The following is a 27,419-nucleotide window of genomic DNA, read 5'->3' on the forward strand; positions in this document are numbered from 1 at the left end:
CTGTGAAGGACAGATGCATTAACATCTGTAATATACTCATTGATAAGAGGTACTTTGGTTCAAGTGCAGCCACAAAGCTGAAGGCTTCTTGGAACTAAAATAAATGCTTAATTCCCAAGTTATAAATAAAGGTCCTTCTATAATCTCGGGGCTCTTACTGTGATAATCTGGTGACTTGTATAACTTTGTTTTCTCTAAAATCAAAACCTCTCAATAAATTCCACATTTCAATTTATAATAGAGGTAGAAAATGCTACACTTAGTGAGCAAATAGAGTCATCCTATTAGTATGAACAGTCAAACTTTATATTTACTTGTAAAGCTGATGTCAGCTTAATTTTTGTCACGTGGCTCCATCATGATGCCCTGATTTCTTCATAGAAGATTATGATCATCTGCTACATGCAGTTTGTGCACGTGCAAGCCAGATGCTTGGCATTGTGTGACAATGTTCTTCTCTTACTGTTTTCTGACTGCATTGCCTTTCTTTTAACTTTAGATTGATGTTGCTGCTTTTACTTGCTAAGAAAAATGCACAATCAACTTCAAAAAGAATCTGCTGATGGCCCAGAGACATAATGGTCACTATCAGTGCAAACCAAGGAGAATGCAATGCCGATTTCAAGATGATTACCCAGTACTCTGGTGGTCAAACATAAAAAGGTACACTCTCCAAACTTCAGAAATGTACAATTGCTGCCAAATCCATTCAAAGGGGGGAAGACAGAAGAACATTCCTTTTATGCACTATATGGAATATCCTTTCTTCATACTGTACTTCTCACATTAAAGATTTTGCTATCATGGCAGAAAATTACATTTGTTGATAATGATTTTCACACCAAATTTAGCAGTAATGTGAAATGTGATGTGTTTTTTTAAGTGAGGATTTAAAAATAGGAGATTGACAGACATATGCCTTTTGAGGACTTATTTTAATAAATTAAGCATAATTAGGATTTTGATCATGTAAAATGACTCCTCAATCCACAAAGCTATACATTTCCTTTGTTTTAGGATCTTCCTGAAGATTCCTGAATCTGAGGGGTTATGGAACACCTGGGTATAATTCACCTGAAGTATCTGCATGTGGTATTGGCTAAACGGTATCTTGGAACACTGGTTCCAGGAGCTCCTGCAATGGAGACTTCTCTCTATAACAGAAAAGCTTTGTGAAACAGTCTCCAGACACCAGGTCTCTGAAGTGATTTCTTCTTAGGAGGAATACTGTTATGTGCTTTACAAATCAATCAAGCCTTTGGTGTCTCCCTCCAGAAAACTCACAGCAATCGAAACCACAGTGAAGGGTACTCCAAAAGGGCCATTATTTTTTATTCTAAATGATTCCTTGGGACTTAGGGTTTGCATGAGAGGTTATCTGAAAGGGAGAAAATTATTGCACTTTACTGCCAAGGATGTTCAGTAAACTGAATGTATTTAACTTAAAATGGTAGCATTAGCCTAATAATCTCATAACCTTTTCACCATGGCAGAAACATTTTTTAGTAGTTCCAGATGATTCCTTTAAAGTTTATGTATTAGTTGATTACAGAAGGTGTTTAGTTGGGTAGCCAGCTGGATGTTGGATATGAATTCTAAAACCAGCATACAACAATTGATTATTTATCCTTGTCTTTGGTCCTGCTACCTCTAAATTGGTATTTGCTTTCTGGAATGTATTTCGTTAGAATGCTTCAAATTCATCTTCTTTACTAAAAAAGTAAGTGCTAGTCACCATGCTAGATATGGTTATGTAATTAGAAATACTGGGACCTAAATTATAATTATGCAGTAATTTGTTTGATGGTACTATCATACATTCATTTATTATGCCCACTTTGTTTTGATTTGTTAAATGACTTTTGAAAACAATTGTGCTCTAAGTGTCCAAGTCAGAATAAACAAACCCTACACAAGTTCTATAGTCACATTAGCTATTTCAGTAAGGCATCTGACCATCTTTTCACAATATGCTGCTTTGTACTTTTAGAGACAGATTATTTAAAAGAGACTCTAAATCAAGTAAAATTGAAAGTTTAATTCTAGCAAATGGAAAACAGAATCCAAAATTTAGTTAAGGTCCTTAGTCAAATAATAAAGACTTAAAAATCTCTTCTATACCGATCCAGCACACATAAACTCCCACAATTTCAGACACTAACATCTACTGCTTTCCAAACACAGAGCAAGAATGTGAAAGCACAATATTTTATATCACCTTTGTAATAAGCTATAATCGATTACAAATCACTAAGCAGACTAACAATTGATGATGTTGCCCAAACTACACACATATAATATAGTGCCCCAAAATAACTTGCTGAACTAGAATATACTTCACCTTCTCACATATTTTATTACATAGAGCTGCTGTTTTTAATTCTTAGCATGACACTCCCAATCATCTAATTGATAATACTGGGGCATTATAACCAAAGTAGAGTTAGAAGAATTAATGGGGACTTTATTTGTATGTGCTCATACATCTGATTAGGTTGTCTCCATATCAGGCTCTATAATATCGAGAGAGGAAAAAAAAATCTTGGGAGACCCAATTTTAATTTATCAAATTTGTATATGTGTATACATGTACATTTAGATACATTTATATATAAGTGTGTGTGTTTGTGAGTATGTGTGTAATGAATTATTTTCATCAGAATCTTAAGCCACTGTAACAATCTAAGATTATATCATAAAACTAAGTTTTCGTGGTATACAGCTATTATGACTTTTGAAGGAAGAATGGTTAATTTATGCTTGCTGCATGGGATTAGTAAAAACCGACTCACACCTACCTGATCTAAAAAAGCCCTCTCCACTGACTGATACAACAGTGTTTTTTGTATTGAGAAACTAGCTCTTCTGGAATTCAGATTCTTGAAAGAGCTTTTGAGTCTCAGGGAGAAATGTTAAGAAGTATTCTTTTCACTTTTTAAACATGCTTTGATATTTCTCTGTGGCAAATTCTAAGACAATGAAAAAAGACTATATCTAGACTCTTCAGAAAACTCCTACTTCTCTTGAGAAAGGAAATAACTTTTATGAAATGATATGAACTCACATGAGAGTTTTCACTAAAACTGGAAATGAAAGCAAAAATATCTTAACCTTACTACTTACGATCTCAAACCTTATTGCCTAAAACACCCTCACTGCTCTGTGCAACACGCTTTTTACTTGTAGGTCTTATTCACAAGGTTGGGCACCTCAAGTAAGAAATAAATACAGAAGCAAAACAATATGTTGCTTTGTACTTTTAAAGATAGATTATTTAAAAGATGACTCTAAATCAACTAAAATTGAAAGTTTGATTCTAACAAATGGAAAACAATCTAAAATGCAAAACAAATATATTGTTTGAGAAACAAATATGTTCTCAAATGTAGAAGCAAATGACAGGTCAATTAATATTTCATTCGGACAGCACTTTTTTCCATTCTGATTACATGACAGTCACTAAAGTAAAGCTTTGGCAGTAGACAGACAAAACTTCTTTTCCCAGTTGATATACCAGTACTCACACAGAGTTTACACACTCCCCTAAATGGCATGTGGGTTAAAGCCACTCAACAACACTATTTTGGCTCATAATAGTATCTCTTGGAAGATGCATTTGAGAAAATACATAATTAAACTCTAAGTATGCTAAATTAGCATTCTTGATGAACTTTGCTAAGCTAATCAAATGTGCACACCAATAGCATCTCAGCAAATTATCATGACAACCAATTTTAATACCAATTTGACTGAAATAAAATCTAAAATCTTACAGATAATTTGAAGGAATTCTTTAAAACAATAAAGACACATAAGGGGTTATTTTTTTCAGTATAGACCAGGCAGACTTATTCATAAGACAATCATTAACGTGTCATGAATATAATACCCAGCAATTAATATTGAAAAACCGATCCAATCCAAACCACCATTTGATGCTTTGCTAATATTTTAAAGATTACCATTTTCTTCTTCTTCCTCTTCTTCTTCCTCCTCTTCTTCCTCTTCCTCTTCTTCATCCTCCACATCCTCTCCATCATCATCATCATCATCCTCTTCTTCCTCAATCTCTTCCTCTTCTTCTCGATCTACCTCCTCATCCTCTTCATCCTCGTCCCCTTGCTCTTCGTTGTCCTCGGAATATTCTTCCTCTTCATCTTCTTCCTTCTCATCCATATCTTCAGTTCCATCACTTTCATAACATTCATCTACCGAGGAGCTGTCTGCTTTAATTGCAAACGGTTTTCGTTTAGGAGCAGGTTCTTGGGGCTGTTTATCTTGTGTTTTTCTTTTTTTAGCCAAGGGACAACCATATACACTGTTAAAAAGGGGGGAAAAAAGGAGAAGATATGTATTACTATCGTTGAAGGTCAGAGCAGTAGAAGTCCTTGACTGAGATATTGAAGGTTTAGCATGAACACCATCAGTACATATGCTGGAAGGATATAATACCCTCACACACATTCAAAAAATCTGTTAATAAAATTATATTATAAGAAATATAATTTTCATTTTCAAGTTACCTTTAATACTAAGTCTGAGTCTCCCATATCATTACTAGACTTCCAAATAATAATGTGGTGACTCTAAAAATAATCATGAGGATGGTTTCTGAAGCATTTGCATAATACATTTACCATGTAATTAATATAAATTTATTTATTAAACATTTTGCCAAATAGACACTATGCTTAATATGCTCTAAAAGAAGAATTAGTTCCAGTACATTATGTGAACTTATACACATTTATGTGAGATATAAACATATATATATATGTTGTGAAAGACCTTTGGATATATTTGGCTTTGTATATTCTATAGATGAAATTGTATCTTTAGACATAATGATCTAATCAAAGAAGATGAATCATAAACTCTTGGTGAGAGTTAACTGTACAATTTAAAGTTATGTGGAAGATGGTCAGTCTTGTCTTGTGTTAAATCTCATCTCCAGAATTACAGAAAACTTGAATCACCATTGAAATTGGTGCATACTTGGGTAAGACACTTGCAACAGGGGCAAACAATCTTCCCTTGAGAATGAGTAATTTTCCAAAGTTGGTTACAGTTCCTTTCTTTCTGGAAATCCAATAAATTCGGCAAGATATGAAACAAACAAAGAAAAAAAAATTCCTGGCAAAAATACCACGGGCCAGTATTCCACTTGTCCAAAAGAGTATGTGTGATCTACCTCACTAACTGAATGCCTCTGGGGGGGATCCTTGCAAATTTTTAGACCTGGCAGTGATGAAATGTTCACTCAGTCACGAACCTACTCTGTGTACATTTATTTTGGGATCCTTCTCTACACCAGAGCTGTGCTATGCCGAAACTCAGAGGTGAAAGGGACAGCTCTTCAGTTCAGGGCACTTATGGTTCAATGGGGGACTTGGACAAGTCAATACACACCATTTTAGAAGCATTTATCACTCTTTGTTATGGTACAACAAATACCTGGCATGTTATAAGCACTCAGTAATTACTTGTTGAATGAATGGATGAAGTGTGAAAAATACAATGATAAAAGTATACACAGGGTTCTATGTTATGAAATAAGAGGGACAAGCAATCAAGGAGCTAGGAAATTTTCCAGGAAGAGGTAATGCTAGAGATGACCTGGAAGGATATACATATATATATGCAATATCTGGGAAACAAAGCATTTTGATACATTTCAAGCAAACCACAGATAATTTTCAAAGTCATAAACTTAAGAAAGGGCACAACTGGAATTTAAAAAATGTCAACAAACAAAAAAACAAAACTGGATCTTAGAGTGTATATGAAGGTGGGAATGGGATGGGAAAGGTGAAAGTTGGGTAGAGGTTGGATCAACCTTGCAAGCTAAGATGGGATTCTGGATTTTTATGCAGGAAATAGGGAGTTATTTGAATTTTCCAAGCATTCGATATTGTGATCAAACTTGCATGATAGAAAGGTAATGGCAAAGTACAATGAGGTGGACAGAATAGAGGGCCTGTGAGACTGGAGAGGAGGAGAGCAGAATGCAGTTAATGCAAATATCCTGGTGGTGGCAATGGGATGGAAAAGTATATTGAGAAAGGTGCTAAGATCACCAGATGTGATGTCAGGTAGATAAGAAAGGTCAAGAAGACAGTGTCTTGAGTTATCCTTTGCAGTACAGCCTAGCCCCCTGTATGGGTTTTGGGGGCACCATCCACCAGCAATTAAACAATGAGCAAAATTAGAACAGTAGTTGGTGGGATGTGGTGGGGAGAGAGGAAGTGGGAATTTGAAAATTTTGTTTGGAAAATGATGAGCATGAACTGCTATAGCAGGTTTTATTGGTTGAGTGGGCAGTTGTTCAACTTCGTATTTCAGTGTCATTTTCTGTAAAATGAGAAAAATATCCATCTTCCATGCTTCCTTTAAGGATGAAGTGAAAAGAAATAAATGTAAAAAGGTTAATACAGTACCAGAGCACATGATAGATTCTCAATGAATGATGACTGCTGTTTAATAATGCTAGTAAAAACAGTATTGCTATTATTGTTATTATTTACTTATCTAGTTATCCAGAAAATATGTTTCTCCTTATATCTTTGGAAACTTATTATTGTACTATTTGTTTCTACTACCAACACATCAAAGACAATTTAGACTGACCACACTAGTGAAAGGGAATAGCAAATATTTGACGTTTTTAAAACCAATTGATTTTATGCTCTCCAGTAATAATATTCAAAATGGGATATTCAATAGGAGTGGTGGAATTGGTGGGAAAGAAGGAAAAAGAAATGAGGAATAGCAGAAAAAATAGTTGAGTAAAGAGACTGAAAGTACATGATTGTGGGTCTGGAAAGCAGTAATTGGTGTGAGAGCAGAAAATCAGCTGAGAGGGAATGAAAAGAAAATTAGTTCATCTGTGTTTCTGCCAGTCACAGTCTGGGGTATGATCATAATCAAACAGGTTTTGGTTGTTACTGAACTGAGTCCAGTGTCCTGAATGATTCTAGGCTTAGCTTTGTTAACAACTAATTGGGTGATCTGACCACATCACTTAATCTCTGGTTGGTCCTCAGTCTTTCTGTCTGTATAGTGAAAAGGTTAACGGTCCCTTTCTCTGCTCTAAAACTTTAAATTGTTTAAATTTCCTAAATAATTTCCTTCTCGTTGGACCTTCCTAGCAAAGTATAGGTTTAAATATCTTCTAAAACATTTTTACATGGATTGGCTTTACCTTCCCATCTTTCAGTTTATAATTCATTTGGATTCAATTTGTCAACCTTTTGGAATAAGCTGGCCTCAAACTTCAAGTGTCTTCTACAAATTCATATGGTTTGATGATCAAGCTTTTCTCTATATTCATTGATGTAAAGTGCAAATACAATTGGTAGACCCCATTACAAACAAATTCCCTCTGGCACTTCTCTATTGATCCATTCTTGTTTATTGCCAGTTCCTAGTATCTGCTTTTAATGCAACATCAAAATTCCGGCCCACAAGAGAGATTTCACCCTATCTATGTTAAACAGTATGCGGCTGAAGAATCTGCTAAAATCAACAGATGCCTCTTGGTCTAGGAGTTTCCAACAATGGTTTGGAATATTTCAAGGCAATGCCTTGGAAAGCAATTCTGGAACATGAGATTGGGTGGTGTGGATTCTTCTAAACCCACATTCTGTGAACACGTCTGGTGATGATGTGGGCAGCAAACCTGGAAGGAAAGAATTTTGCACATCTGAGGAAGAGCAGGCTATTGCTCCCCTTCCTCCTCTCCACCTGGCCTGCGTTGCAAAGCCAGCGGCCGGAGAGTGCTCGGGCGGTCTCAGGGCTGCAATCACATCCAGATTCAGCTAGGCATGTGACTATCAATACATGGGATTCTTTCCAAAAAGGCAACTACAAAACCACCGCTCTGGAATGTCCCCAGGTTAATAGAAACCAAGTGGAATAAATGGTAGAATCTTATGAACAAGTTTGCTGCAGGGATCCTAGTGAGAATGCCAGTGAAATGAAATGGGTGGGGTGGTGAATGGCCCTTAAGCCATAACTTCCATATGCAGATGGGATTCAAGTTCAATTTATTATTTGGAATTTGCTTCTCTGTCTCATTCCTTAATTCTGCTTTTCAAAATTATAGTTAGGCAGCCGCCAGCTGCGTATTCCCATAGTGGCTAATGGTGCCGTGATTATGATAGTTGCTCAATGAATACTGTTGAGTGGACAAACCATAGTTTTTATTAAAAATGAAAGCACTTGTACTCTATATGATTATGGGTCGACATACTGTCTTTCTCCTTCACTAGACTGAGAAAATATCCTGCGTTTAATTGATTCATATATTAGAGCTGCAGTATCCAATACAATAGCCACTAGCCATATGTAGCTGTTTAATTAAAATGAATTAAAATTAAACAAAAGTGAAAATTTAGTTCCATAGTTGCACTAGTCACATTTAGAGTGTCCACATATGACTAGTGACTACCATGTTGGGCAGAACAGATACAGAACAATGCTGTCATCACAAAAAGTACTTTTGGACAGTTCTGTGAGAGCTTGGTTCAGTGCCTGGAACATAGAACGTGCTCAATAAATGTTTTTTGAATGAAGAAATGATGGACAGGACTGGGTACTGCAGGGAAGAAGAAGAGAGTGGGATAAAGGAGGAAGGGACAAAGGTAGCTCATGATTCCAGAACAGTGCCTTCAAGAAAGGCCACTCTTCTGCCTCATTCTGAGACTGGCAGCTCAAGGGAATATATCCCACATGGCTACAGCAAAATCAGGCTTCTGCATCCGTGAAAGACACAGGCCAACACTCAGGACAAAGGCCTTAAATGAGCTCTGTAGATGACTTAAAGCAGAGGAACTTCCAGTATGCTTCAAAAATTGTAGCTGCATGTTCCTCCATTTCTCTGAGGCTTAAAGAGAATGCTGGTTGCCAAATAAATTTTCTGCAGTATATTTACAGGAATTTAACATTTGCTTTTATATATCCTCTCCTATATCACATCATTTTAAATTATATATAGTATTTGAAGATTACAGCAAGAATGCATTCTGTATATAATATAGAGTTGAAAACATCAAAGCATAAGTAGATACTAGCCATAAGAACTTGCTAGCTAACTAGTCCACTGCTGACAAAAATCTCTTGTAATTTTTCCAGACTGTATCTCTTAAATAATTCTTAATGCAAACACAAGGTATGAAATTCAGTACTGACCTGAGGTTACAGAAAATAATGTTAAAAATTCTCCTCAAAATTGTAAAATTTTCCAGTGCCCATAACAGGAAAGAAAGTCCAAAGAACTTGCAGCAAAGTGAAAAGGGAAATAAATGGTTGGACTAGAAATTAGAAAATCTGGGTTTTAAGAATTGTAATCTTGTTTAAGTTACTTATCCTCCTCAAGTCCCAGTTTCCTCATACAGACAGAAGAACGGCATTAGATTATCTCCAAGTTCCTCCAAACTTCAATGAACATTACTAGAATTACTTGGATATCTCAAAATGTCTTTTAGTTGCAGTTTTTAAAATCCTTCTGACATTAACTGGGTTTAAATGATTTTTATTCTTTTGCTCAGGTTATTTTTCTAGAAAATTGATTACTTGACATGGAGTTCCTTTAGTGAACTTACATATTTAAAATATTAGACATTAAGTGCTCTCAAAGCCAGTTTACATGTTATATTTAATGGTCTTTACCTGACATTTTCATTTATCCAATATTAGTATAAATAGAGGGCAGGGTTTTGATAAGTGAAAAACAATTTTGGTACAACATACTTTGCTCCCAAATCTTTTGTTACAGCTGCTGACAAGAAGCAAACATGTTCTAGTTTAATAATTGCTTTGTCTCCTGGACTCATATCCCACCTAAGGGTGATGTTCATAAAATTTAGAATGGCCAAACAAAGTCAGTTCAGAGGCCTGGACAATACACAAGTGGGGTAAAGTTCACCAAATAACTCACTTCTTTATAATCTCTTCTTTTAGGGATGATAGTTTCTGGTATTGTTTGAATAGCCTCAATTGTGTTAAAGTTAAAAGAATTATTTTGGAATAATAGAATTTTTGAATATGTTTCTGGAGCCTTGAGTTCTAATCCCAGTTTGGTTCACACCAAGACTAGTTAGCACTCATTACATATGTGTCTGGTGTTTTCTAAAACTTTACATGTATCAACCCACTAACCCCTCATAACAACCTTATAAGGTAGATACTATTATAATTCCCATTTTGAAGGAATGAGATTTTAAGTAACTTGCTTAAGGTCACATAGCTAAGTAACACTGAACCAGCTATTTCACCCTTCCTCCCTCCCCCAAGTCTTGATTTTGTGATTTCTAAAGGGGAATAGTAATCCTGTCCTACTATCTTATTATGCTATTGAAAGGATCCAATAAAACAATAAAAAATTGGTTTCTATGATGGCTACTATATTATATGTAGGTGCTCAATAAATGATTGCTAAATGAATACACTGGGTGATTCTTCTGCTCATTTTGTTCAGGAAACAATTTGTTGAGCAAGGCAGATACTGTCCTTGACTTCATGGCACAGGTAGCAGAGAGAAATACCCTATTCTAGAAGATTGGGAAAGCCTTGCAAAGAAACCAACACCTGAGAATAAGTTGGGGAAGGGAGTGACAGAGGGAAATGTAGAGAGAGACAGCCAGCCAGAGAAAGTGCGAGAGATTTGGGGGGGGGGGGAGGGGAGGTTAGGGGATGGTGGGAGAGGTGAATATGACTGCAAGAGTGACAAATGGTGATCCATGAAATTGGAGATGTAGATGGGACTAGGTCATCCAGAACCTAGTAGGCCAGGATAAGGTATTTAAGTTTTTAGAGCCATGTGTAGCCCCTGAAGAATGTAAAGCATGGAAAAATATGATTGGATTAGCATTGTGATGCAATATTAGATGGTAGAAGGTCTTTGGGAAGAGAAGTCAGCTAATAGGTAGGCCTGGATTGGAATGATGGCATTGGAAATCGGGAAGAATGGACTGATTCTACAGGTGTTTAGGAAGTGAAGCGAGGGAAGGGGAAGATGAAAGGATGCTGCCTAGAATTCTAGAAGAATTAAATGGGTAGATGGTGAAGCCCCTAGTTGATACAGAGTGTGCAGAAGGTGTGAAGCCTTTTGTTTGCTTTTGGTTTTGGTGGAGGGAGGAGTGGAAAGACCAGGCTGATTTGTTTGTGCTTAATTTGAGGTGCCCCAGTTGAGATGACTGGCTAGAGGGGTCTGAAATCAGGAGGGAGGTCTGGGCTGGAATTAACGGTTGTGAGCAGTCGGGGTGGATCGTAATAGAAAGAATGGGGATCAATAAGGTTTCCTGGGGAGAGGAGGGAGCGAGGAGAGGGTTTAGAACTGAACCTCTAGGAACATCTTGATTTTAGGATTAGGGAGGTAAAAAGGAGCCAGTCAACAGAAGGTACTGAGATGAAGAGGCCAGAAGAAGGCAAGCTGCTAAAAGCTGTTAAGAGAGACCAGAAGGGGTAAGTTACAGGGATTGTTCCAAAGAACTTTCACTGGAGTTGAGAGAAAGAATGAGAATATATAAAATGTAATGTAGCTCATAAAGCCAAGGAGCTCAGAGAAGCGAGAGAGAAGAGTAAACTGGGGGTGAACAGGGATCTCTCACTGTGAGGAAAATCAGAACTTAGCCTGGAAGGATGGGTCGAATTCACATAAATGTAAGAAAATTCAAAGTATTCATTCATGCGTGAGAAGTCTATGAAAAGAACGAAGAGCCACATAAATATAAAAAGTAATTGTACCAAATTATTTATAATTAGATACTTATATATACACAAATATATACATATATATCTAAATATATACCTTGTATATATTTAAGTAACTTGCCCAAGGTTATATAAATATTTAGCTTTGAGCAACTTATTTAATTCCCTTCAGCTTCAGCTTCTTCATCTGTAACATAGGCATAGTAATACTTACTTTATAGACTTTTTAAAGGAAATGAAAAAAACATAATGTATGTAAAATACCTGGTGACTAGCATGTGAGGAGTGCTTCATAAATCTTAGTTTCATTAAAAAAAATTCTCTTCCTTTTATGAAAATGTAAACACTTTAGTACAATTGATATCTCTTCTTACCACTAACCTTTTAAAGGGTTATTCTTATAAACCCCTAGACTATATAAAAACATTTAAATATACTTCAAAAGCAAATTAATTCACTGAATCATTCAATTAAATGGCTAGCATTTCAAACTTCTGTCTGATGTCTTTTCAACACCGTATGTATTAATAAAACCAATTCACATTTTTTAACCACAAAGTGACATATTTCATTAATTTTGTTCTTTTATCCTCTGTAGAACATTATAAGCAAAGCTCTAGCTGCTTTGGAGACTATATTTTATATTTTTCAGTTTAAAATTGACAAACATTCTAGGCATTATAGTACAATCATTGAATAATTGTTCAAAATATTTACTTGAACCTTCCAGTATAAGAATTGAAAAAACAAAAAACACTCAGTTTCTGGAAGGCAGGGACTTGCGTTTCCTATCTTTTTGTCACTTTAAATGATACAGCCTATCACTAAATATTATTGCCTTGAATAGTAATTCAAAGATTCAAATAAAATATAAAATAATCACTAACCTTAATCAATTTCAACTTAAGAAAAATAGTTCCCCAAATAAAGGCCAACTATTTGCTGTCTACCCGTGCATCTATGCACACTGATGTATACTGCTGAGGGAGGATATATCATATATATATAATATATATAAAGTTTGTATCATTTTTCCAAACCAGTTTTCCAGGAGTTTGGGTCAACTGATCACTGGGAATATTTCTTATATTTTTTAATCCTTGAATCCTTACAATATCCTCTTTCTATTTTCATCTGAAACAACCCAAGTGTGTCTCTCTTCTTTTAAAGCTGAAAGAGTTTAAAGGAACTCTAATACAACCCTTGCTCTATCCCTATATATGTTTTTTTAAACTGGATATTTACAAAGTATTGAGCAGGAACAGAGTTATAATTAAAAACATAATTTCAATAGTGAAATTGATCTTAAATGTGTCACACCTAAAGCAAAACACTGAAATATTCGGACAGTTTATATGTGCCTGGTAGAATTCCGGTTGAATTTCTATTTTTCTTTTTTGTATATGCTGTATTTTCTGTATTTTAAAAAATGAATACAGATTGCTTTTAAATTTATAAAAGGCTATAAAACCAGTAACAGAATTATACATATAATACATATATAAAAACTATCCATAGGAAGAAAAAAAAAAACTAACAGAAACTATCTCAGGATGATTCAACCACAAATTATTTTTTCCTTCCTTTTAATTTCCTTTACTTTCTATTTTGTTTGCCTAAGGGCACATTATGAAATAAACTTTTTTATTAAGAACAAAAGAAAAACCAAGAGGACCAGACAGGAAACTAAGACATTTCACAGGCTGCCGCTTTATTATTCCGACATCATTTAACTTTCTTGGATCTAAAGCACTCAGTTCCCTGATCCAACAATATATGCACTTAGTGGGCCTTGAATCACTTTCCTTCTCTCATATATTCCTTCAGAAGAACTGTTTTCCTTCTCCATAAATCCTTCCCCTGATGAAGTCAAACTGATTTATTCAGTATTAACTTCAGCATTATCAACGTGCCAATAAAACACTGATAATATGTTTATGCATATAAATGATTTTATGCATGATCTGTAACCTATTTCTCTTTAGTCTGTAAGATGCCAGAAGATAAACACCAATTCTTTTTCACAATTGGCCTCCAATGTGCCTGATACTTTACCTATATTTTGTCGAATCATCATGCTCCTCTATATAGCAGAACGTACTATACCCTTCTTGTGGATGAAAAAACTGAGGCCCAGAGAGTTTATCACAAAGTTAGTACTCAGTGCATCAGAGGTCAGAACTCAGATCTGCTTGCCTTTGAAGCCTAAACCTTTCTGCACAGCCATATTGCCTCCCTGTAAAAATAAAACCATTACCTAACAGTGGTCAAATTTCAGTGGGAAAGAAGGTTCATTTGTCACAACGATCCATGGCAATAGCACTTTTACTGATTTATCTTTATTGGGTTTATTTGGAATTAAAACAAATACAAAAAACTCAAAACTTCAGTTGAATTTTTTTTTTGTTTAGATTCTTTCTTAATCTAGGCTATGTTTTAATTTTAAGGAATCAAAAAAAAATAGACTATATAAATTAAGCTTAGTATTACAGAACTTTGGATTCTGAGAGAATTTCTGCTTACTATCCAGGGTTCTCTGTGGAAAGGATTAATCAGCTTTCCCTCCCTTCCATCATCTTCCTCCCCTCCTTCTTTTTCTTTCACTTGTACTTCTTCATTTCAACCACACATTCCCGACCTTGAATTTGCCTCAAAAGCAAACACTGAGTGGGAGACATTCTGAACCTTCACAATGACCCTCCCTTCCACAAGTATGTGTTGCACTTATGAACTTTATTTTTAGTTAGATCCTTCTTTGAAATGCAACAGATCCACCAGACCAAGAAAGGAATACATGGATCTGGGCACTTAGAATCTGTATTTTGGAGACACAAAGAGTACTATGAATCTTCCTTCATATTTAGTGTATCTGGTTGAGTTTTCCTTCAAACCACCTCTCAGATGGAGAAGTAAGGATGCTTCTCAGGAAGTCTGTAAGCTAGGGTTCAAAGAACGCCGAATGGACCAGGGGTACCTTCTTATTCCCAAACTCTGTTCTCCTCTGATTGTATTCTCAATCTCTCACAGCTAGGTATCCTCCTGGCTGGCATTTTTAAATCTTGTCTCCTCCTATTGCTATCATCTTCCTTGAAATCAAAGGTATTTTCTTGAATTACAACTTTTATCAATCACTCCTCTATTCATATTCCTTCAATAGCTATTTCATACTGAATCATATTTACACTCCTCTGCTCTGATTTTTAAATTAGTTTTTATTTGCACATAATTTAATGTGTCAACCTGTTTGAAAGACAGTCATCCTCCAGATCTCACCCTCAATGATTTTCCATTATCCAAAAGTAACCGGTTTCAAAATTTCAACCAATTCTTTTGGCTTTCACTGCTGCTTCTCTAAAAAATGCTTATATTACTATTTGTTGATTTTCCAGTTTTAGTTATTACCTATTGATTTTTTACTCTGGAAGATGAAGATCGCATTTTACATCAAACACCCCCCACCCTCCACCTCCTTCCCCAGCAAGCAAGTGCACTTTCAGTACTCTCATTTCCCCATTATACCTATACTGTAATTTTAGTTAGATCACTCACTACGCAACTACTATGTAGTAGCAGAATCAGGCACTATATTAGGAGCACTTTTACTCTCCTGAATAACTTTTATTTTCTCTGTATCAATATATCTTCAGTTTCTTAATTTTCCTCGTACTTTCCATTAATTGATTCCCAAATCTCCCCCAGGTGTATAAAACTCCTGTCAATAAGTTCAAATCCATTAGGCATTCTACCAATTTCACTTTTTGAAGGAGTCTCAGTTTCGGCCTCCTTACCTGCACTAATCTGGTCTAATTTAGGTCTTTGTTCAGCTGTCATCTTGGAATCCCCCTTTTTCATCTTCATGGGAATGTACTTCACTCCTGTGTTAGACTTCCTATTGGTTGAATCCCAAGGATTTCTCTTTCTTAGAGTCTCTCAGTTTGGTGAAACAAATCCTCCAGTAACTTATTAAGGAAGGGTGCTTGGAAGGTAAACTTTTTGAAATCTTGCATATCTAAAAATGTTTTTGTTCTGTAGTTACATTTAATGGATGGTTTGTCTGGGTATACAATTCTAAGTTGCCAAGAATTTTCCCTCGGAATTTAAAGAGTGTTCTTCACTGTGTTCTAGTCTCTAGTGATAGTGTTGAAAATTCCAATATTATTATAATTTTTGATCCTTTATATGAAATCTGGCCTTTTTGTTTCCTCTCATTGGAAACTCTTAGGGTCTTTATCCTGGTGTTTTGAAGTTTCATAATGATTTGTCTTGATAGCTGTGTAAGCTAATCTATCATTCCGGGCACTTGGTGGACTCTGTCAATTTGGAAACTTAGTTGAGAGAATTTTAAAAAATTAACTTCTGGAATTATTTTCTCCTCACCATTTTCTCTGTTCTTTCATTCTGGAAATCCTATTATTTAAATATTGGATTTCCTGAACTGGTTCTTTAATTTTCTTATCTTTTCTCATCTACTTTTCTTTCATCATTTTATCTTTCTAAACTGGGAGATGTCTTGAACTTTGTATTCCCTCTTTTGACTTTTCATTTCTTTCTGTTTGTTATTTTCCTACATTTCTTAGAGCTCTTAATTGCTTTGTGAATAGTTTCTCATCTCTTTGAAGATATTATCATCATGATTTTTGAAATTTTCTCCCCTATATAAAATCACTGTTTCCTCCAAGTTGTCTTCATGTTTTGTTTCTTCATTGTTAAGTTTCATATTAGAGGCTTTTTTCTCAGATGTCTTATCTTTGGCTGTCTACACACATTTAAGGGTAGGACTCTTGGTTGAATGTGAGCTTCATGATCACTGAAATGGAGAGGCTATTTTGTCATGTAACCCATCACGGAAGCATATACTTTTTTTTTCCACTTAGGTTGGTCAGATTCTCCAGAGAAGGCTCTTTGAAATCTCCTACCTGGAGGGTGAAATCTTGGCAAACAATCAAGGCATCTAGTGGGGGAAGAAGTTTAGGGGTCTCAAGATTCAGTGCATAAATGCCCACTAAATCCTTCTGTTTGTAGAAAGATTTCCCTGCCCTCAATTCTCCTGGTGACACCAATGATAAATTTTCTGACATTCTCTTTAGAGAATAACTCTATATGCTTATTAAATCTCTGGGGTGAAAGTTGGTTAGTTCATCAGGCTACATGGAGTAGAGAAGTAGATTGGGGTATCTATTACTGAAACAAACTGTATTCAAACAAAAAAGGCCAATTTTCCTGCCTTTAGCTCTATTTTCACCTCCACTTATAGAAGTACCTACTGCACCAATTCCTGAGCTCTAGTGGATTCCACAGTAAAATCAAGTTGTCTCTTAATTTTCTTCAATGCCAGCTTAAGGTACAGTGTGTTTTTTGGGGGGGGTGGGGTGATGTTGGGAGTGTCCTGCTAAATCAGACACTGATTTCCAGCTTTCAAAATTTTCATGCTGATTCCTCCTCTCCTATTATTTTATTCCAGTGCATTTGCATTTTTGTTTTTAAAAAGACTCTGTCATTTTTTAGTGAGTTTTTTGGAAGGTACTGGAAGCTAATAAATATGCTCAACCAGTCATGTTTAATTTAGATCTTGTTTACTTACTTTTTAAGACCTTTAAAATTTTGGCTACACTTTTCCTGTATAATTTGAGATTCCTCTACATGCCCGCACTTTCCTTTGTGGTAGTCTATCTTTCATCATTCTCATCCTACAATTCTATATTCATGACTCCTCTTGCTGGGAATGCACTCTTCTATTCCTTGAAGAATTCAACCCAAATCCTACCAATCCTTTAGGACCTATTTCAAATTCTACTTTCTCTATAAAACCATTCCAGATCAGTCTAGAATTCAGGATCATGTATCTTTACAAACTCTGTACCATTAGATATTCAGCATCTAAATGTAACTACCTTATATTGTTCTTGGCTTTTTCATGTGTGCTTTTCTTATCTTCTCAATTTAACTGTTTTCTCCTTGGTTTTAAGCACCATGTCATATAATTAATTATTCTAAACCTCACTATGCCAAATGAAGTGATTGGAACTTAATATATTTGTTTCTGTGGAGTGACTTTATTGGCATATTTGGTACTAGCCTAACACTCATAAGGCTTAGTTTTACCAGCACTTGGCTTTCAATGAAATGCTTATTGTTTCCTTTCCCTCTATCTATATGGATATAAATATCTATAAACAATATGTACTATACTTGCCATTTACAAGACTAGAATATTGAAAAAGTTAAAACAAAATTATTCCTGCAGCCAAAATACTTCTTGGCAGCAAGGTAGGAATATTAAGTTGCTATATGAATACGTCTAAACTACGAGGGTGCTCTTTAAGTGACTTCATATGTTAGTTGAAAACCTCAGATGGTTAACAAGGCTTCCTAAAGTGGCCAGTTTATTTAGAGATAGTGGTATGTGTAATAGGAGACACTACTTACTAAGGCAATACCCTCAGAACCAAAGAAATCTGGAGGTGGAAAGGATCTTAGAAATCACTTAATCCATCTTTTCACTTAGAAAATGAAGATACTAAGGCCTAGAAAAACTGTGATATGCATAAGGTCAAAGATTCAGTTAACATTGGACAAGATTTCCTGGCATCTAAAACAACTGCCTTTTCTACTACGCCAAAATAAAAGTTGAGATAAACATCAGTCAGGTAAAAAAACCAAACTTTTATTGGAGGTGGGTATATGCTATCCATGTATTTCTAGTACTCACTGCCTGTTATTTGCTTAAAGGAATATGTTTAGGGAGAAAATAGCTGAAAAGAGACACTGCACATGCAGTAAGGCTGTCAACTGACATATCAATCTTAACTTTCTGAATGTTTAAAAGCTGACACAAAGACTTTAGGTCAGAAATGTGCTCGGTCATATTTACCATTAACACAGCAGCACAGATTATCTAGTCCATATTTAGCGAAGAGACAGTTTTGAATCCGTTTAATGTGCTTTAATGTTTGCTGCAGCAACTGTGATGATATCATCAGCAAATGATTGTTCCACTTTAATACTGTTGCAATTATTTAATACTATTAAATACTATATTAAATACTATATTTAATACTATTGTAGCTCTCTTTTCAAAATACTCATGAAGTTACAACAGTGCTAATACACTGAACTATAGTAATTAAGATTTATATGAAGATGAGAAACAGTCTATATAAGGCTTTGTGATTCTATCATTTGACATCTTTGGCCCAGGGGAAAACTTACATATGGATGCAGATGCTAATAAAAATAAAAATACAGACATATGAAATATAAGAAAATACAAAAAAAAAAAAAAACCATGAAAGCTAGAGATTTCCTACTCTTCCTCAAATACATTCTAGATTCCCCTCCTTTAGATGCTCCAGGACGTATATTTCGTTTTTACATGGTTGATTAGAAGTTATTCAACTGTGAAATAATAAAATTCTGGAAGCTGAAAGGTTGAAGTGTTCTGGTATTAGAAGGATTGAGATATTTACGCTTTGGCTTGGGGATGGAGGAGAGACATTTGAACACTCCAAAGTAAAGGAAATGTGATCAGTCATATGATCATACATAAATATGAAAATTATGCATACACACACTCCAGGCAAAGTATACATCTCCGTAGAAATTGTAAAGCTTAAATATGTGTTTTCTACAGAGTTATCACAGGCAAAATATAAGCTTTTACTCCCATAGATTTTCAAAGTTGCGCCATAGCTTAATGAGTAGTAGGCTACAAATAATGAGCCTTAAAAATCTGGTTTCTATACAGAGAATTAAAAAATAATTTCTCTGTGATATCTTTTTGATTTTAATTTCTGTGGCAATGGTTAGTTACAAGCTGTTATTCCCTTCACTTTTTTGTTGAAGTGCAACCTTATAACCAAATCCCATCTGCCTTTATGGTTTCCCACCCAGTGTTTAGATAATATCTCAGCTGGACAGTGCTGTTTTCATTTTCTTTATTTACTTGAAAAACAATCATTAGAAATATTTTTCCAAAGAAAACACATAACAGATTTCTTTATTGTACATGGGGTCCCACTCTAAAATATACCATGTGGAAATTTAATTTGAGTTGTACATTTAATAGAGCTTAATGTTACTGCATTTGCTATATTTTGTCTTGGAATATTATAGCTATGACTGTTGTTTTTCAGAGTACAACTTTCTCTTATTTCTCAACTCAGATAACAAGAGGGGTTAGATTTCCTTGTGACTGACAATACTAGTTTCGAACAGGCAGTGTTCCTGTTCACATGGTTGGCTAGTAAAACCAATGGAAAATTCCCTGTTTGTTTCTACTGGAGGTGAAGACACAATCTTATGGGAAAGGTGCTTTGAGGACAAGCTCAAAATATTCACTGAGCTGCTTCTTTTCAAATTCTCTCTTGTGTTATTTGAATACGTTATCTTTGTCCCTTTGTCACCAGCCTGTTCACCTTTGTCAACAGGGAGGATGCTATTCCGGGTGCATGAGGTTGTCCAGGACAGTTGTGAAACCCCAGAAAAGATGAGCTGAGGCAGTACCAGTGACTCTCTAGAATTTCTGTATCAGAGAGGATTAAGGCAGCAGTGCTTGAAATGAGAGATGGTGTTGCAGTTCATAGCACAGTGTTTTTATTTGGATATGTTCATTGGGGCGTAATGGCTGGGCATGGTGTTATGGCAGATACACATGATAAAAAATAGAGTAGTGGACCAGATCTGTTTACCTTTTTCGTACTAACATTTGAGGTATTTGTCTGTCTCTGTCAGAGAATTCCACTTGTCTGATACAGACTATCTGCTAATTACTTTGAAGCAGCCCAGGCCTTTGAAGAACAAAAGAGACTTGGCACATAGTAGGTCCTCAGAATGGTTCTCAGTTATTTATTTTGTCTTAATGAATACATTGCTTATTTAAACTGAGTACATGAAATGCTTTAGTGAAAAGGCCCTATATCCACTTCCAACAGATCTCTCCATGGGGGCGTTGTTTTATTAGGCACACAGAATCTTATTCATGAGTGTAGATTTTCCCATTGTCACTCTTGTGGAAAGAGGACACACCTCAGAAAAAGCATCCTTAAATGTAAACTCGGTTAGTTCACTGTCCTCATAGGTAAGATCTGTGTTATAGAGCTTTTTTTTTTTTTTTTTTTTTAAAAAAAAAGGTGTACTGTATTGCTTTTTTCATGTTCCTGTAGAAAATTGGTTGATGGGGCCTGAAGAAGAGAAGAAAGCTGTTGCATACTGAATCTAGGTAGGAGCTTCTTCTGCTTAAAATAAAATTATTTGAATCTGATTCATTAATCGGGTGGATGTAAATGATATTGCCTAAAGTAGTGGTGCCAAAAACCATTTTATCAGTCCCATTGTTATTAGGAATGTTCTCAATAACAAAACTAGCTAAATAAGAATGTTCTTAGGAGCTGCCTTCCTCCTCCTCCTTGTAAGTAGAAAGATATACCATCATCCTACAAATGCAAATGTTCTTAGACTCTCTACTAGGAAAAAGAACACTGTTTCAGGAGACAGATCTGGATTTTAAACCTCTTCACTTATTGTGTGACCTTGAGTGAGTCACTTTGTCACTATGCTTCTGAGGCTCATTTACAAAAGGAAGGGATTAAACAGCTCTTCGAGGGTTTTCAACTGTTTTCTGGCACTGAAGTGATGTCTGTCCCAGGGGCCTCTTTGGAAAGTGAGGAGGTGGCTACAGAACTCCTGCTGCCTTGAGCCAGAGCAGATCCACTTTTACCTGTTTTTACATTGGAGTTCCATGTTCCATGTAAGATTTTTATTTATTGGATCAAAAGGTTCAACTGACTCACATGAATCCTTAAGCCCCTTCACTCTAGGGTTCTATGAATGTATGTGTTTTATTTTTAAGATGGTCTTACTGCCTTGTGTTCTTGTGTCCTTTTTTGGAAATAAGTCAGGTATATATAAAAACAAAAACAAGACATCAAAAAAAAAAAGTAAGGATTAGCCTACAGAGCATGGATCTATTTAAGCATGTTAGTTTTTCAGTGCTTGACAGATGCTAATGTGAGAACTGATGATATGAAAATCAATGGAAATCTTATCATCTTGCTGGAAAAAATAAAGAGCCCTGAAAGAAAATGAGATCCTAAAACAAAGTCAATGTGAATACAAATCATTCAGGGGCATTCTTTAAAAATTGTGCATTCAAAAAAAAAAAAAAAAAAAAAGGGAAAATTGGTGTATACTTGGGCTTCCTGGAGCCACTGGCTTTCAGATATGGCCCAGAAACTCACTTCAGACTCCCTTCGGACAAGACCAAAACCTGACAGCTCTGGTCCATCTCCTTCTCGACTCACTGCTGTATGTGGGGCTTCAACCGCCTGAGGCTGTGTCTGCAGTTCTGGGTCTCAAGCACCAAGGCTTCACTGTGTTCTGCCTGAGACCCAGGTCCTTTACTGGCACCCCACTTTTAGAGATTGTTAACCCTTTAGCCAAAGAGGTGCAACCCACAAATAACTTTTGCGTCTTAAATTGACTCTTATATAAAAACTTCTCAATACTGGCCTAAGAAATACATATCAGTTTCATTATTATTCCCAATTCTACCATAGTGATGTAATAAATCTCTGAAGCTGGAAGCATAAGCCAAAAGTAATCAAAACAGTGAGGATGGTGCTAGGCAAACTGGCTGGAATTCTCTTGCTGACACCTAATATGGGTTTGCACAGGTTGAGTGGGGTAATGTTACCAAAGATTGGTTAGTTTGCTTTGCCAACTGTTGAGGGCAATGGAAGATTTAAGCCGCTATAGAGTATGTTTGCAGAAGTCCTGTGTGGCTACAACCTGTGCCAGTAGGAAACTTATCCACATGAATATGTTCTCCCATTCTTTTCCTGAAAAATGCCCATGTGCTTCGGAAATTATTATATTGTTAGAAATTGGAAAGATAAGCACTGAAAGAGGATTTGAACTCAGGCATCTAACAGTAGACCAGGATACGCTGGAAAACTGAGAAACTTAAAATGGTAGTTCTCTAAGTGGGCGACAGCCTCTTGATGCTTCTTCACTATTTATGTATCACTAAGGTTTTCCTACCTTGGTTTTCCAGGTGAAAGAGGGCCAATGGCTGTGACAGCCTCTCAGCTTCAGTTAGGTTTATCAGTTTACTTGTATATATTTTAACACTCTGGGTCTGCAGCTGGGTTCCATGTTTCAACTACTGAAATACAACGGTGGGAATTATGGTAAACTTGACACAGGTTCAAAAAATGGTATCGTTAAATACATATAGGATGTGGTATGAGAAAGACTAAGCTGCAGACCCGGCTTTACTACTTACTATCTATTGGACCTTGAGCAAGTCATTCAACCTCATTAAATTTCATTTCTCTCCACACAAAATGAGGATAATATAACTTTCTTATGTATGTAAAAGTACGTGTAAGTTATGAATATATTGAGAGTCCACTTTGTTCCACAAAGGATTTGAGGTTAACGTGAAAATGCCCTGTAAAATATAAACTGTTGTATGATAAAAATCACATTGTGTTACATTTCCTCTGCTTCCTGTGCTTTATATTGAATTACATATCTGAGAAGGGTAGTAATCTGAATCCAAACTGGATTTCTTTCTTTCCCTCACGTCAATCAGTTTTTGAGTCCTATTGCGTTTTTCTCCTAAATGTCTCTGGAATCTCTCCTCTTTTCTCTACACCTTCTGTTACTGCTTCAGTGCAGGTCAGTTACTTTCCACCTGAGTCATTGCAACAGCTTTTTCTTTGATTTCATGCTCCTTTGATTGACTGACCACAGAGCTGAGAGTTTGTTTTTCTCAATCATCATTTCCAAGTCAACATTCTTCAATGGTTTCTTTTCCTGTCTTTCCCCTCCTTACCCTACAGGGATTCAAGGTCTTTCATGATCTGGCCCTACTTATATTATCATTTCCAGGCACTGACATCCTAAAGTTTAAGCTTCAATGATTCCTTATCATCATATAGGAGGACCTTCCATGCCTTGGACTATTCTTACATGAACAGCCTCATTTCTTGCCACATTATCCTCTCACCCTCTAAACATCAGTATGGTGACCTCTTGCAATCCCACATGTTTTCTTTATTCTCTGCAATCCACTCTCCTTCTACAACCCCCTGTTATCACCCTGCCCACTGTGCAGACTAATTTCCTATTTCTATTTTATCACTCTCCTTTGACCACAGTGCCTTGCAAAGCTTGGCTCAACTACCTGGATGGTGTGGTGCTCATTCTGAGTTACTCTGTGCTCAAGTATTGAGAGTACATGCTCCTTCTGGAGAGCAGGGATTGTGTCTTGTTAACTATTGTAATCTCAGCACTCATCACAGGGCCTATCACATTCTAGGTGCATAATAGTTTCTGAATGACTTGAATGACTGACTCAACAAACGAGTGAATATGGGCAGCTTTCTTATACTCCATGCCTGATCATACATTTCTCCCTTCTGCCTGAACTGCCCTCATTGGAAGATTCTACTTCTCTTTCAAAAGTCAATTTGAGAGTCTCTTCCCTTGTAAAGACTTTCTGACAATTCGGAAAGATGTAGCCACTTTTCCTTGTGTATTCCACTGCATCTCACACTTAACTCCTTTATAACTCTTAGAATTTTGAATCATATTTGCCTTTCAGCAGAGAGGCTGCAATTCCTTTTGGGTATAAATGATTTCTTTTCAGTAATATATTCCTCTGTGCATAGCCCAATTCCTGATATGGAGGACTACATGACATTAGGATCAATCACTGGAGAGTAATCAAGAGGACTTACTCTAAGGAAAACACTTGTAATATTTTATAATGGATTATAAGATTACATAGAATTAAACCTACCCAATATGCTTAAATGTAGAAAAGGAATCTATTCTTTAAGGGAAAGTTGTGATGAATACTTGCATAAAATGAAGTATCATATGATAATGTGAATAGTCCAGAATGATAGACTAAATCTTAAATGAAGCCAGTGCTCATCTTTATTTTATGTATATGAAAATACTGTGAACAGAGAGGTGAGGTAACTTGTCCTAGCTCCTGTAGCTAGAGCCAAAGTGGGACTAACACACATGTTTCCTACTTTGGTTTTCCAAAATGTCAAGTTTTGAATTTTTGTGTCTCAGCTTTTTCTTACATTACTGTTAACATGCCTAGTTCCCATTGCATTTATAAGGGGTGATGAAAGAAGATAAAAATGATTATTGCCAACGATTTGTTAGCTAACTTAAGTCTTTCCTCTTGCTTAGTATTTCAGATCATAACGGCAGAGGTCTAATTATAAAAACCCTTGGCCTTCAACTCGAGAAGTGTTTTCACTGGGTGTTCATTTCTCTGGAACTTCTCTGATGTTTCTTCCTTTTCATCTTTCCAGATACTTTGTCCTGCCTTGCATATCGCTGTGTACATCTATTTCTATTTCTGTCATTGTCTCACAAATTCATCATAAATACTTCCAAGGTGGGGAACTGTCTCCTTGTACCTAAATGTTGTTTCTGATTGAGAGCTATATGTGCAGTTGGCACTAGATAATTGAGTCATAATAGAATGTCTTTTTTAGCCATCTATAGTGCCATGTAATTCTCCCTTTGGCCACAATCGAGGTGAGCACTTCAAACTTATATGTAGTTCCATAACAAATACTGTAATTTTGGAACTAAAGCAATTGAATGAGTTTCTTGATTTGGGAAGTCCAGACTACTCTATCTGTTTACTCTTTTTTACTCTCATTCTAATGCTTCCAAGATCATATCAACTACATTATGCTGTAAATGTCCGTTCATCTTTGTTTCATGAACAAGTGTGTTTCTGGAAGTCAGGGGCTGTATTTTATGCAGTTTTCAGTAGCAGTACCTGATGCATGGTAGGTGCTTAAAAAATGTTTGCTGAATTTTCTATCATCTGACTGGCTATATTGATGCTGTCAGGTTAAATTCTTGACAGCAGCAGCAGTGGAGTTGAAAGAGATTCTAAATAAACCTGCAAAGGCACAGGAATAGAATTATACAGGAAGTAAATGAAAAGACTCACAGGGTTGGGTTGTAGAATATCTAACAACCATTTCGGGCCCAAATTTCTATGATTTTAAAATCTAAAGGCACTTTTATATAAGGTTCAAATATAGAACTTCAGTAAAGGCAAAAATTGATCTAAGAAAATGTTTCTAAAGTACTATAAATTGTGTGTGTGTGTGTTTTGCTCAGAAAAGCAAGGGTTAAAATTTTCTAAGTAAAAAAATATTAACTAACTCAATTTATTCTGTATTATGCATTTTTAAGTGATAACAAGAATAAGAAAACAGCACATTAAGAACTTAAAAATGATAATTTTTAAGGTATCGGTTATAGACATTGATTATTTGAGTCCTGTGTATCTACAGCCTGTAGAGTTCACATATCCTATATGCAACATTCAATAAACTGGAACCTCTGCTGTGTGAAAGGCCTTATGCTTGGCACTTTGGAGGTGTCTTAGACAGGGTCTTTTCTTTTAAGGCACTTAGAATCAAGTACAGTGAGAAGACTGATGACCTTGTAGAATGCCATATCATCATCAAATGGCATTCATTGGATGATGCTTACTGTGCTAGCAAATCCAGTTTATACATTTTACTCCAATTATAATGATGGAAACAACTAAATTAACCACTATGTTTTGGTTATTTCTAACCACTATCTATGTAGAGAGACAGAGGATATTCCAAAACCCCAAGGGTATGGGAAGGAAACAGGATTAGTATCAGGCTTTATATTTTATACATAAGATAAGTTCTTAGATTTGAAAGATAAGTTTGACCCAAAGTTTATCCAAATGCATAAAAATAGGGAAGGCTTTACTCAGGTTGAACTGAACCACTGAGTAGTTAGAGGGTAGAGTGTTGTCTGTACAGAGCTTAGAGGTTTAGGATGATAGGGGAATTAGGGAATTAGGTCTGCTCTGTTCTGTCCCTTCCCCAAACATGTGAAGCCAAGAAGATTTAAATGGTTTCCTCTTGCTATCATAAGGCATTATAGTAGTGACTAGGGAGAAACAGGTTCTGCCGTTGTTCTGAAGTCAAATGACACAGAAAAATGATAAACTGAGAGGTAAAACAAGGGCATCTGGGCACTGTTCACCAATTCAAAATTAAAATCCAGCCAGCATTTATTGAGCAACTAGAAAACCCTGAGTCACTTGCTGGCTAATGGGAACACAGAGATGCCTAGGACGTAGCACTTGTTTTCATTAAACTCTGACACTAGTTGACAGACAAATGCATTCAGGACTCAACAAAAACACATTGTTGGGGCATACAGAGGCCAGGCTAGCTGAGGAACCCCGAGACTGCCAAGTCCCGTATCTGCATGACATTTACATGCGTGGATGCTACATGAAGGATATGGTGACTTTCTGCTTTATGATTTGCTCTTTCCCTGCACTGATACAGCTTTTCTTTGTGGCTTTGGTGTCTGGCCACTCAGCTTCTCCTCTACTCTCCAGTGCTTGGAATGAGAGACTGGACAGGTGGTAGGGAGGGGATTGTGCCAGGTGACCAGTGGAGAGGGTATGTGATCAAGCACGTTTTACTTTCTATCAGGCATGAAGTATCATTCTCTCTGCCTAGTAGTTTGTTCCTTTTTTCAGCTATGGAAAACAGATATTTCTAGGGTCATTGTGGGAGGGCAGGAGCTGCTAGGCCAGCTCACTCACAAACACTAAGTAAATGAATTCATGTTCTAAAAGGAAAAAGTCATGGGTTAACTTG

The 27,419-nt window shown here is 36.1% G+C and overlaps 1 protein-coding gene across 20 annotated transcripts in view; it reads right to left on the reverse strand.

The window, feature by feature from the left end:
• MYT1L (myelin transcription factor 1 like) overlaps positions 1-27,419 on the reverse strand; it is a 578,669-nt gene that overhangs the window by 144,675 nt on the left and 406,575 nt on the right. For all 20 annotated transcript variants that reach the window (XM_037812732.1, XM_037812728.1, XM_037812736.1 and 17 more), the window contains one exon: positions 3,963-4,318. In XM_037812732.1, the coding sequence (XP_037668660.1) occupies positions 3,963-4,318 (356 nt within the window). The remainder of the gene's footprint in view (positions 1-3,962; positions 4,319-27,419) is intronic.

This window comes from Choloepus didactylus, chromosome 20, assembly GCF_015220235.1.
Source record: "Choloepus didactylus isolate mChoDid1 chromosome 20, mChoDid1.pri, whole genome shotgun sequence".
NCBI classification, from domain to species: domain Eukaryota; kingdom Metazoa; phylum Chordata; class Mammalia; order Pilosa; family Megalonychidae; genus Choloepus; species Choloepus didactylus.